Source organism: Sus scrofa, chromosome 7, assembly GCF_000003025.6.
Source record: "Sus scrofa isolate TJ Tabasco breed Duroc chromosome 7, Sscrofa11.1, whole genome shotgun sequence".
Lineage (NCBI taxonomy): Eukaryota > Metazoa > Chordata > Mammalia > Artiodactyla > Suidae > Sus > Sus scrofa.
Window position 1 is genome coordinate 21090799 of NC_010449.5, and position 12863 is coordinate 21103661.

Genomic DNA, 12863 nt, shown 5'->3' on the forward strand with positions numbered 1-12863 from the left:
GAGACTTGAGTGTGTGGTTCCATATTCCCAGGAGTGGTATTATTTTTGGCTGAATATCTGTGTATCCGTAAAAGTGACACAATGTGATCTGGAAGATTTTAGTAGCTGATATGGAAGATAGCCTACTCTGCACAGAAGTCTTCAATTCGCTTGTTGCACACATTTTATTTTTAAAGATGAACCTCTGTTGCTATAAACGGAGTCCATTCACGTGAACTTGGAAACCCTTGTAGAATACACCAGTGTACAAATATAACACCCTAGTATATTCATGCATGCTCCTATTGATGGATGGTGGTGGTAGATATATAGTATATCATCAAGAAACAACAAGTGAGATGAATTGGAAGGCTAGCTGGTGTCCGTTCTCTGAAGACTAGAAACGACAGGGGGAGGTATTTCCACGGATGAAGGGCGCTCCTGTGCAGGCATGATTTTATGGATTGTGGGTCAGATGATACCCAATGCTTAGAGGCAACCTCAGCTCACATGGCCATCCTTGTGTCCTGTGGTGCAGCATTAAGTGTCTACAAAGCCTGGTGAAGAGGGAGGAGGTTTTTCTCAAATAGTCTTTTCCTGGGAGTCGACAGAGGCTCTGCAGTACCTCTTTATTAAACACCGACCCTTTTTGCACCATTGGATCTGGCATCCGAAAGCCCAGTTGCAGAGCAACTTGCTGCATACTCGAAAGCAGCTACAAAGTAGCTTCACGTACTTGGAGACAGAGAGGAAGGTAGGGAAGGAATTTTGGTAAGGCTCCATCTGTCCCTCGTGTGTCACTTATAGTGACTCTAACTCAGAGTGCTCCTGGGACTTCTGAGTGTTTACTGGATTGCTCCCCCCACCCCACCATGGGTCATTCTCCTGCCAATGATACAACTTCACATTTCCCTGTGACCAGAGGAGGTGGCACATCTGGCCAAACTGTCCGACTGATGATCAATGCCAGGCATTTGAATCTCAGCTTTTCATCATTTCCACTCAGGGTCAAGCAGGACATTTTAGCTGACGCCATGAGGAGAGAGAACTAAGAACTTTGTCTGGGTGGGGGGTCTCCCCACCCACAGCGTGCAGAAGTCCCCAGGCCAGGGATCACACCAGCACCACAGAAGCAACAAGGCCAAATCCTTAATCGCGAGGCCACCAGGAAACTCCCTAGGCCAAATATTGGAATCACTACTCTCATAAGGAGAAAGCGATCAGCAGTGACTGGGGATGTTTATTTTAAGACAGAATGTGACCACTCTCGAACATTTCCAATATTCCCCCCACAGGTAATAATAATACGAATAAAGTGGTCAAAGGGAAAATCTTTCCTGGTCTCAGGCTCTATGCTGGTAAGTTAGTTAGCAAGTAATTCTCCTCCTTTTCTCAGGCGCAGTAAAGTAAAGCATCTCTGGCAGCAAGCCTATGCATTGTGCCAGAGCTATCCAATGAAGAACAAGCATGTTGAGAGCTTATTAATAGCTTAACCTAAATGTGTGAACTGACATGGAAAACATGAAGGACTGCAAAAGTTCCTGAACAAGATTTGGTCTGGGATAGAAACCAATAGAATCCAAGGACCAAGATGGCCTTGCTAGCTTTGGGAAAAATAGAGCAGGCACAAGAGAACCTACTGGGAAGATTTTTTTTAAATATCAGTGCATGGCCTCTTCCCAAGACATTCGGATTCACTGAGTCTCAGAATCGTCTGGTCCTAGAAAACATTTCTGAATCTCATCAAGAGATTCTAAGAATCTAAGTTTGAGAACCACTGGGATAGAGACATGAGAAATTATGAAGACTTTTTAAAGCCAGACACTAGCCAGGTGAGTTTTTTGAGTAACCCATATTATCAATGATGAAAGAAACTGCCTGGTATAAAAAAAAAGACAAAGCTTATGCTATAAACATAAGGAACAACAACAACCTTGATGACCTTGGAAAAAATTGGAAGATGACTTCACCAATGTAATTAAAGGCAAGGGACTTAAATCCTTGTGGACTAAGAAATTTAACTAGGAGAAAGACTCTAGGAATTTAAGCCTTTTTCTTTACTCAGTCAGTGCTATTGCATCTTCTCGGGAAAGACCAGAAGGTAAGACTGGAGAAAGAAGTTTCCATTTCAAAATCGCTAGCACTGCTTGGTTGCAATGAGGCAGAAACGGATGAAAACCTACACTATTGTAGATATTTCCAAAGCAGTAGATATAGTTGCATCTTGAACAGGCCTATATTAATTCATTCCATGTATAAAACTTGAGTAACACTTGTCTTCATAGGGTCATGACTTCTTTTTTAATGGCTATTATGTGATTATAAGACATTACTAGGATTTGATTGTTGTGTAATGCACTGTCTGTTAAAACGCATCAGAGAATTTCTTCATGGACCTAATCTATTAGTTCAAGACCAGTTGTTCTTTTTCTTCCCCTAGGAAGCACATATCCAACTCTGTGTAAAGCCCAGTGCTGCTCATTTCAAACGGTATTTTCTAAATGCAAGAACTTACGTTTTAGTGGCCTAAACTCTAATTCAGAGAGTAATTCATTAGGCAAATTAAGATGAAAATAAAGATGGATTTAATGGATGTTTTTATAGATTGAATTCTGTCCCCCAGGAGTTATAGTTTGGGGAGTTCTCAATGTAGTGCAGTGGAAACAAATCCGACTAGTATCCAAGAGGATGCCCTTTTGATCCTGGTCTGGCTCAGTGGGTGGGAATCAGGCATTTCCATGAGCTGTGGTATAGGTCGCAGATGCAGCTCAGATCCCAAGTTGCCATGGCTGTGGCGCAGGACAGCAGCTACAGCTCTGATTCCACCCCCATCCTGGGACCCTCCGTGTTCCGCACCGCCAGATCTAAAAATAGAAGCAAAGAATAAAAAAGAGTTGCATGTTGAAGAACCATACCTCAGAATGTGACTTTATTTGCAGATGCAGTCTTTACAGAGGTGATCAAGTTAAAAAGCAGTCACTAGGGTGACTGATGATCCAAATGAGTAGTGTCTGTATCAAAAGAAGACATTTTGAGACCAAGACAAGACTGTCGTGTGAAGATGAAGGAACACATCTTCTACAAGATGAAGGGTGATCTTCTACAAACCAGCAGTTACCAAAGACTGCCAGCAACCCCCAGAAGTTAGGTGGAAGGCGTGAAGCTGAGACTTCCTTGCAGCCCTCAGAAGGAACTAGCCTTGCTGACACCTTGTTCTGACACATTTATGCTTCAGAAATGGGGGACAATAAGTTTGATTGTTTAGTTCACCAATTTTTTTGGTAGTTTGCTATGGCAGTCTAGCAACCAGTACAGTAGTATTTAATGTCAAAAGTGTGATGATAATAACAGTGATTATGATGGTTGAAGTTTGAATTTTCTCAGTTTGTATTTTGCATTAAGCTTTATTTCGAGTGATTTATAAAAGTTATCTTTTGTAATCCTGAGCAATAGATATTAGTCTCACTATAGAAAATTTTTTTCAAAAACAGGAGGCCAGAGTTCCCCTTGCGGCTCAGTGATAATGAACCCAACTAGTATCCAGGAGGACATGACCTTGCATCCATGCAATCCCTGACCTTGCCAAGTGGGTTAAGGAGCCCGAGTTGCCATGAGCTTCAGTATAGGTTGTAGACACCACTCAGATCTCTTTACTTGGGCAGTGGCTTAGGCAGGCAGCTGCTGCTCTGATTCAACCCCAGCCTGGGAACTTCCAGATGCCACAGGTGCAGCCCTGAAAGAAGAAAAAAAGAGAGAGAGGAGACCTGATAAAAGCACTGTTGCCAGTACAGTAATGGTTCAAGCCCACATACTTCTGATCTCAGAAATCGATTTCTCTGTTCAGCACTCTGCACCGTTTTGAAGAAGAGTAGTTGAAGAGACCACATGCCTGAGTTTAGTGAATGGGGAGCATATTACTTATTGAAATGAAAGAGAGTTCAGGAGGATGTCGAATTTATTCCAGGGCTGGAATGAGGAAATGAACTGAAAATGCTGGGGTGGCTTGGAGGATGAGAACGAAGCATATTTTTCATGAAGGAAGTAAGCGGAGGCCTCACCTAAGGAAACATGGATGAAAGAGTAGAATTGTCGGGGTTTGTGCTGAAATCATGAGGAGAAACCTCCTGACATGGTGGATGTGATTTCTGGTGCAGTATCATGAACCCAATATACATAGTTGCTATTTTCTCTTCTGACTAGTTGGAACCCGCAGAGGCTTTTGAGAAGCAGAGTTTCAAAACTCAGTGGTATTACAAGAGAGTCATTAGAGAGTGTTGCATCCAGGGGATAGGAAGTGATGGATTTACTCTACTAGAAATGTAATGCTGTTTCTGGGAAAGCAGAGGAAGTTTTCAGAAGGAGTGTGTCTTTCCAATAGATACTGGCCTTTCTCTACATGGGATACCATGAGAAGGGCCTCTTGGAAGGCAAAAAAAAAAAAAAAAAAAAATGGGTTCCATCAGCACATCTCAAGCATTACCATCATCCAAATCACCTGAAGACTTGTTGAAACATAGTCCTGGGTCCATCCAGTCCCAGAGTTTCTGATTCAGTCGGTCTGGAGTGGTGTCTGGGAATATGCCCTTCCAGCACGTTGTCAGGTGATGTTGATGCTGCTTGGTTGGGGAGCTCCCACTGTGAGAACCAGTGCACTAAATGGATCCTTGCTAAGCATCAGAGGTGATGTTGGGGTGATGTGAAAATCCACCTGTCCTGTGGCAGGCTTGCTATGTGCTCTGCAGGACGGGAGTATTACTGGGTGGTAACTTAAGAGAAGGATCATTAGGAGGAACTATGGCATCCACATATGAATTGACCTCTTTGAGTCCTGATTATGTCCAGATTTGTATCTGTCCTCTCCATATGGTCGCTCCTCAATTTCTCATTCCTCTCAAATGTCTCTTTTTGCTCAAAATTTAGTTGAGTTCAGTCATCTTCCTCAGCACAGGTTTTCTTCTGTTCCTCCTTTTTCCAGTTTTCAATAATCCTTAATGTAAGTACGTATAAATGTAAATCCTGTTCAGTAGGTAATTAAATAAGTATAGCCATATAGGACTTTGGGATGCACTTTTGTAACAAACAATGACAAGTTCCTAAGCCTGGGAACTTCCATATGACTTGGGTTCAGCCCTAAAAGGACAAAAAAAAAAAAAATCCAGTGAAATTCCTTGTGGCGCAGAAGGTTAAATATCCTGCTTTGCTGCATCTGTGGAGCAGGTTGCAGCCATGGTGTGGGGTTTGTGCCTTGCGTGGTGACTACAGCATGCCATGGGATGTGGCCAAAAATAAGTAAATGAAAGGTTATTTCTGCCTTGTAAAGGAAGAAAACTGAAGCACAGAGAAGTAACTGGTCAGAGGGCATGCAGGTGGGTAGAGGCAGAGCTTGAGTGTGGTTAATGCCACCTGCCTGCAGAGTCTCTGCTCATCCTGTTCCAGTCCTGACCATATCATGAATGTTGCTTTACCAGAGTAGCACACACAGAGGAGTAGATACTGAGTAAGTGACTACACAAAGAGCTGACATTTATAACTTCTTATGGCTCTAGAGGAAGAAAATATTCATCATGGAATGGGAGAATCAGACGGCTAGCTCTGACTTCATCTTGATGGGGATTTTTAGCCACACGCCCACTCACATCTTTCTCTTCTCTCTGGTGCTGGGCATCTTCACAGTGGCTCTCTTGGCAAACACTGTCATGGTTCTCCTCATCTGCCTGGACCGCCGGCTCCACACCCCCATGTACTTCCTCCTCAGCCAACTCTCCCTCATGGACCTCATGCTCATCTGCACCACGGTGCCCAAAATGGCCCGCAACTACCTGTCTGGCAGGAAGTCCATTTCTGTAGCAGGATGTGAAACCCAGATATTCTTCTCTGTGTCCCTCCTTGGAGCTGAGTGCTTCCTATTGGCTGTCATGGCCTATGACCGCTATGCTGCCATCTGCTACCCTCTTCAGTACCCCCAGCTCATGAACTGGAACGTTTGTGGGCTCCTAGCTGCCTCTTCATGGATCCTTGGGGTCTTTGATGGGATTGTCGACATAGCTGCTACTCTGTCCTTCTCCTACTGTGGCTCCCGAGAAATACCCCAATTCTTCTGTGATATCACGGCACTCCTACGTCTCTCGTGCACGGATACTTCCACCTTTGAAACCCTCGTTTTTATTTGTTGTGTGGTAATGCTCCTCTTCCCTTTGTCACTCATCATCATCTCCTACACACGGGTCATCATAACTGTCATTCGCATGAGTTCTGGGGAGGGTCGGCACAAGGCGTTCACCACCTGTAGTTCCCACCTTGTCGTCGTGGGGATGTATTATGGAGCAGCTATGTTCATATATATGAGGCCCACGTCCAATCGGTCCCCAGCCCAGGACAAGATGGTGTCAGCCTTCTACACCATTCTCACTCCCATGCTGAATCCCCTTATATACAGCCTCCGCAACAAGGACGTGGCCAAAGCATTCAGTAAGGTGCTGGGGAAGGGGAAATCTAGAGAATAAGTGGGATAACAGTTATGGGAAATTTCTTCTTTCATAACTGTCTCTCTCTCTCTCTCTCTGGCTCATTCTTTCATTAATATAAAACCTGCGCAATTAGCGACAAAGGTATAAATAATTTCTTAATGTAAGCATCAGGGTTCATGGACTCTGGATACACATTCAATTAATTGGTGTTCAGTATAATCAATGACGTTCTTGAGAAGTGCATAATTAAGTTAATGAACAGATACACTTCTATTTATGGAACATAATAATAAGTAAAACTGTCTTCAATATTTTTCCTTCCTTTTATTTTTTTATTACTCCATGAATTTATTACATTTATAGTTGTACAATGATCATCACAACCCAATTTTATCACATTTCCATCCAACAACCCCAGCCCATCCCGCACCCCCGAACTGTCTCCTTTGGAAACCATAAGTTTTCTGAACATCTGTGAGTCAGTATCTGTTCTGAAAAAGTTCATTCTGTCCTTTTTTTGGATTCCACATGTCAGTGAAGGCATTTGATGTTGGTGTCTCATTCTATGACTGACTTCACCTAGCGTGATAATTTCTAGGTCCATCCATGTTGGTAACAATGCCGGTATCTCGTTCCTTTTAATGGCTGAGTAATACTTCATTGTGTATATGTACTGCTTCTTCTTGATCCACTCCTCTGTTGAGGGACATTTAGGTTGTTTCCATGTCTTAGCTACTGAAAAGTGCTGCAATGAACATCGGAGTACATGCATCTTTGGGAGTCATGGTTTTCTCTGGATAGATGCCCAGCAGTAGGACTGTTGGATCAAATGGTCGTTCTATGTTTAGTTTTCTGAGGAATCTCCATACTGTTTTTCCATAGTGGTTGCACCAATTTACAATCCCACCAACAGTGCCCTAGGGTTCCTTTTTCTCCACACCCTCTCCGACACTTATTGTTTGTAGACTTTGTGATGATGGCCCTTCTGGCTGGTGTAAGGTGGTACCCCATGGCGGTTTTGATTTGCATTTCTCTAATAATGTTGAACATCTTTTCATGTGTTTTTTGGCCATCTGTATGTCTCCTTTGGGGAATTGTCTGTTTAGATCTTCTGCCCATTTTTGGATGGGGTTGTCTGTTTTTTTGGTATGGAGCTGCAGGAGGTGTTTATAAGTTTTGGAGATGAATCCCTTGTCAGTCGATTCATTTGCAAAGGTGTTCTCCCATTCTGTGGGTTGTCTTTTTGTTTTGTTTAGGGTTTCCTTTGCTGTGCAGAAACTTCTAAGTTTCATTAGGTCCCACTTGTTTATATTTGTTTTACTGTCATTACTCTAAGAGGTGGATCTGAGAAGATGTTGCTGTCATGTATGTCAGAGAGTGTTGGGCCTATGTTTTCCTCTAAGAGCTTTATCATGTCTGGTCTTTTATCCATTTTGAGTTTATTTTTGTGTCTGGTGTTAGGGAGTGTTCCCATTTCCTTCTTGTACATGTGGCTGTCCAGGTTTCCCAGCACCACTTACTGAACAGGCTGTCTTTTCTCCATTGTATATTCTTGCCTCCTTTGTCATAGATGAGTTGGCTGTAGGTGCCTGGGTTGAATTCTGGGCTTTCTATCCTGTTCCACTGATCTCTATTTCTGTCTTTGTCCCAGTTCCATGTGGTTTTGATGACTGTTGCTTTGTAGTTTAGTCTGAAGTCGGGGAGCCTGATTCCTCCAGCTCCATTTTTCTTTTTCAGGATGTCTTTGGCTATTGTGGGTCTTTTGTGCTTCCAAACAAACTTTAAAATATTTTGTTTGAGTTCTGTGACAAATGTCCTTGGTAATTGGATAGGGATTGCATTGATCTGTAGATTGCCTTGGGTAGTGTAGTCATTTGGGTAATATCGACTCTTCCCATCCAAGAGCCTGATATGTCTTTCCATCTATTTGTGTCCTCTTTGAATTCTTTCATCAGTGACTTATAGTTTTCAGAGTACAGGTCTTTTGTCTCTTTAGGTGGGTTTACGCCTAGGTATTTTATTCTTGTGGATGCGATGGTAAACGGGATTGCTTCCCTGACTTTCTTTCTGGTCTTTCATTGTCAGTATATCGAAATGCCGATGATTTCTGTGTATTAATTGCGTATCCTGCGACTTTGCCAAATTCATGGATGAGCTCTAATGGTTTTCTGGTAGAGTCTTTAGGATTCTCTGGGTATAGTATCATGTCATCTGCAAATAGGGATAGTTTTACTTCTTCCTTTCCAATTTGGATTCCTTTTCTTTCTTTTACTTCTCTGATTGCCGTGGCTAGGATTTCCAGAACTATGTTGAAGAGTAGTGGCGAGAGCAGACAACCTTGTCGTGTTCCTGATCTCAGCGGGAATTCTTTCAGCTTTTCCCCCTTTGAGAATGATGTTCGCTGTGGGTTTGTCATATAGGGGCTTTATTATGTTGAGGTAGGTTCCCACTATGCCCACTTTCTGAAGGGGTTTTATCAGAAACGGGTGTTGGATTTTGTCAAAGGCTTTTCCCGTGTCTATTGAGAGGATCATATGGGTTTTATTCTTCAGTTTGTTAATGTGATGTATCACACTGATGGATTTGCGGATACTGAAGAACGCTTGCATCCCTGGGATAAATCCCACTTGATCATGATGAACAATCCTTTTAATGTTTTGTCGGATGTGGTTTGCTAATATTTTCTTGAGGATTTTTGCATCGATGTTCATCAGTGAAATTGGCCTATAGTTTTGTGTGTGTGGTATCTTTGTCTGGTTTTGGTATCAGGGTGATGGTGGCCTCATAGAATGAGTTTGGGAGTATCCCTTCCTCTGCAATTTTGTGAAATAGATTCAGAAGGAGAGGTGTTAGCGCTTCTCTAAATGTTTGGTTGAATTCGCCTGTGAAGCTGTCTGGTCCTGGACTTTGGTTTGTTGGAAGTTTTCTAACCGCAGTTTCAATTTCAGTTCTTGTGATTGGTCCATTCCTCTTTTCTATTTCATCTTGGCTTGGTCTTGGAAGATTGTACCTTTCTAAGAATTTGTCCATTTCTTCTAGGTTTTCCGTTGTATGGGCGTATAGTTGCATATAGCCGTCCTTATGATCCTTAGTATTTCTGTGATGTCTGTTGTTACTTCTCTTTTTTCATTTCTAATTTTATTGATTTGAGGCTTCTCTCTTTTTTCTTTGGTAAGTCTAGCTAAGGGTTTAATCAATTCAGTTGATCTTTTCAAAGAATCAACTTTTCATTTCATTGATCTTTCCTATGGTTTTCTTCGTTTCTCTTTCATTGATTTCTGCTGTGATCTTTATGATTTCTTTCCTTCTACAAACTTTAGGTCTTGTCTGTTCTTCTCTCTCTAGTTGTTTTAGATGTAAAGTTAGCTTGTTTATTTGAGGTTTTGCTTGTTTCCTTTTCCCTACTTCTAAAACCCGCATTCTTACTGAAGTGCTTATATATCATTTAGTGTACGGAGATAAACACCACAATTGCCATTTCCTTTTGTTATTAGTTCTTTTACAATATAGTCTATGATGGTTGTACAAGTATAAATATATAATATTCACTAAGTTTTTTTTTTAGAAAAAGTGCAATAGTTACCAATGTGTCCCAGCAGAACTGAATCCAACTGGGAACCATGAGGTTTTGGGTTTGATCCCTGACCGTTCTGAAGAAGATTGGAAACAACAGGGGGAGATATTTCCACAGATGAAGGGCGCTCCTGTGCAGGCATGATTTTATGGATTGTGGGTCAGATGATACCCAATGCTTAGAGGCAACCTCAGCTCACATGGCCATCCTTGTGTCCTGTGGTGCAGCATTAAGTGTCTACAAAGCCTGGTGAAGAGGGAGGAGGTTTTTCTCAAATAGTCTTTTCCTGGGAGTCGACAGAGGCTCTGCAGTACCTCTTTATTAAACACCGACCCTTTTTTTTTTTTTTTAACGATCTGGTGTTCCCATGAGCTTAGGTGTATGTCGCAGATGCAATTCCATCAGGCATTGCTGTGGCTGTAGTGTAGGCCAGAAGATGTAGCTCTGATTTTACCCCTAGCCTGGGAACTTTCATATGCCTTGGGAGCAACCCTAATAGCAAAAAAATAAAATACATCAAAATGAATTTTAAAAATTAAAAAAAATAACAGTACAAACACACAAAGAAAAATACAGCCTAAAATGATACTCATGGATGTTTGTTTACTTAAGAGAATTTACCCTTAATGAATATTACTTGTTTTGGCAGAAGAAGGACTTTTTCCTTTTGCTTAACTTCCCTGATACACTGAGCATGTATATATCTGAAGACTGTCTTTTCGTGGAGCCACTTATTCCAGAGTCTTGGCAGATAATGCAGAGTCATTGACCTATGGATTTGTCTTCTGGGATGATATCTTACAAATCCAAGGTGGTGTAATGAAACCTCAGGGCTGTGCTTCCTACCTAGAACTCACAACTATGATATCTATACACCAAATCATGCTGGGAATAGTTTTCATGTGGCTTTTTTCATTTTTTTTTTTGATCAATAAGCGTAGGCCGCTTGAGTATAACATAACAAAGTCTTCATTCATTATGGAAAAAATAGTGTCTGCACAATAGAATCAGTGCTCTAATGTTATATCCAACTGACCAGATGGCACAAGTCAATTTTACAGCGATTGGACTTCTAGGGGCACAAAAATGTCTCACTTTGTAATGGTGCTACCCACGCCAAGATGAAGCATTCCTACTGAATCTGAGTGTAATTCTTTTGTGAAAGACCATGCAAGTTGTCTCTGGATGGGAGAGGGAGGTTTCCAACAAAGACCAATCACCCTTCTCATTCAGTTACCATCCATGTTCATCAGGAAAACCCAGGAAAATGTAGGCAGCTTCTGTCATAATGATATCATTACACCGTTATTACGACGTCTGCCAAATGAATGAAAACTTTTCTATATTCATTCAAACGGTACTGTTTTTGATATGAAGCATGAAAATATTCCCACCATGATTTGGTGTATAGATACGATAGTTGTGAGTTCTAGGTAGGAAGCACAGCCCTGAGGTTTCATTACACCACCTTGGATTTGTAAGATATCCTCCCAGAAGACAAATCTGTAGGTCAATGACTCTGCATTATCTGCCAAGACTCTGGAATAAGTGGCTCCACGAAAAGACAGTCTTCAGATATATACATGCTCAGTGTACCAGGGAAGTTAAGCAGAAAAAAAAATCCTTCTTCTGCCAAAATAAGTAAGTTTATTATAGGATAAATTCCGTCAGTAAACAAATATCTATGAGTACTCTGTTAGGCTTATTTTTGTTTGTACTTTAAAAAATTCTTTTTATAATTCACTTGTATTTAATTTTTTTTTTTGCTTTTAGGGCTGCTCCCAAGGCATATGAAAGTTCCCAGGTGGGGTCATATCAAAGCTACAGCTTCCTGGCCTAACACTAACAGCCACAGCAATGCCTGATGGATTTAGGTCTGCGAGCTACACCTCAGCTCATGGGAACCCTGGATCCTTAACCCACTGAGGGTGGTAGGGATCAAACGCAAAACCTCATGGTTCCTAGTCGGATTCAGTTCTGCTGAGCCAAGATGGGAACTCCTGTACTTTAAAAAAATAACTCAACGAATATTATATATTAATATCTGTGTACAACCATCATAGACTAATTGTAAAAGAACTAATTACAAAAGGAAATGAAAATTGTGATATATATCCCCATACATTAAATCATAATATAAGCACTTCGTAAGAATGCGGGTTTTAGAAAGTAGGGAAAAGGAAAAAGCAAAACCTCAAATAAACAAGCTAACTTTACATCTAAAACAACTAGAGAGAGAAGAACAGACAAGACCTAAAAGTTTGTAGAAGGAAAGAAATCATAAAGATCACAGCAGAAATCAATGAAAGAGAAACGAAGAAAACCATAGGAAAGATCAATGAAACAAAAAGCTATTCTTTGAAAAAGATCAACAAAATTGTAAACCCTTAGCTAGACTTACCAAAGAAAAAAAGAGGAAGCCTCAAATCAATAAAATTAGAAATGAAAAAAGAGAATAACAACGGACATCACAGAAAATACAAGGATCATAAGAGACGGCTATATGCAACTATACGCCCATACAACGGAAAACCTGAGAAGAAATGGACAAATTCTTAGAAAGGTACAATCTTCCAAGACCAAGCACAGATGAAATAGAAAGAGGAAGGACCAATCACAAGAACTGAAATTGAAACTGCGGTTAGAAAACTTCCAACAAACAAAGTCCAGGACCAGACGCTTCACAGGCGAATTCAACAAAACATTTAGAGAAGCGCTAGACACCTCTCCTTCTGAATCTATTTCAACAAATTGCAGAGGAAGGGATACTCCCAAACTCATTCTATGAGGCCACCATCACCCGATACCAAAACCAGACAAAGATACCACAACACACACACACA

At 41.3% G+C, this 12863-nt stretch overlaps 1 protein-coding gene across 1 annotated transcript; it reads left to right on the forward strand.

The window, feature by feature from the left end:
- Positions 5459-6482, forward strand: LOC110261660 (olfactory receptor 2M3-like). Its single transcript, XM_021099827.1, has one exon. It carries the CDS (start codon positions 5544-5546, stop codon positions 6480-6482), a length of 939 nt encoding a protein of 312 aa, XP_020955486.1. The 5' UTR covers positions 5459-5543.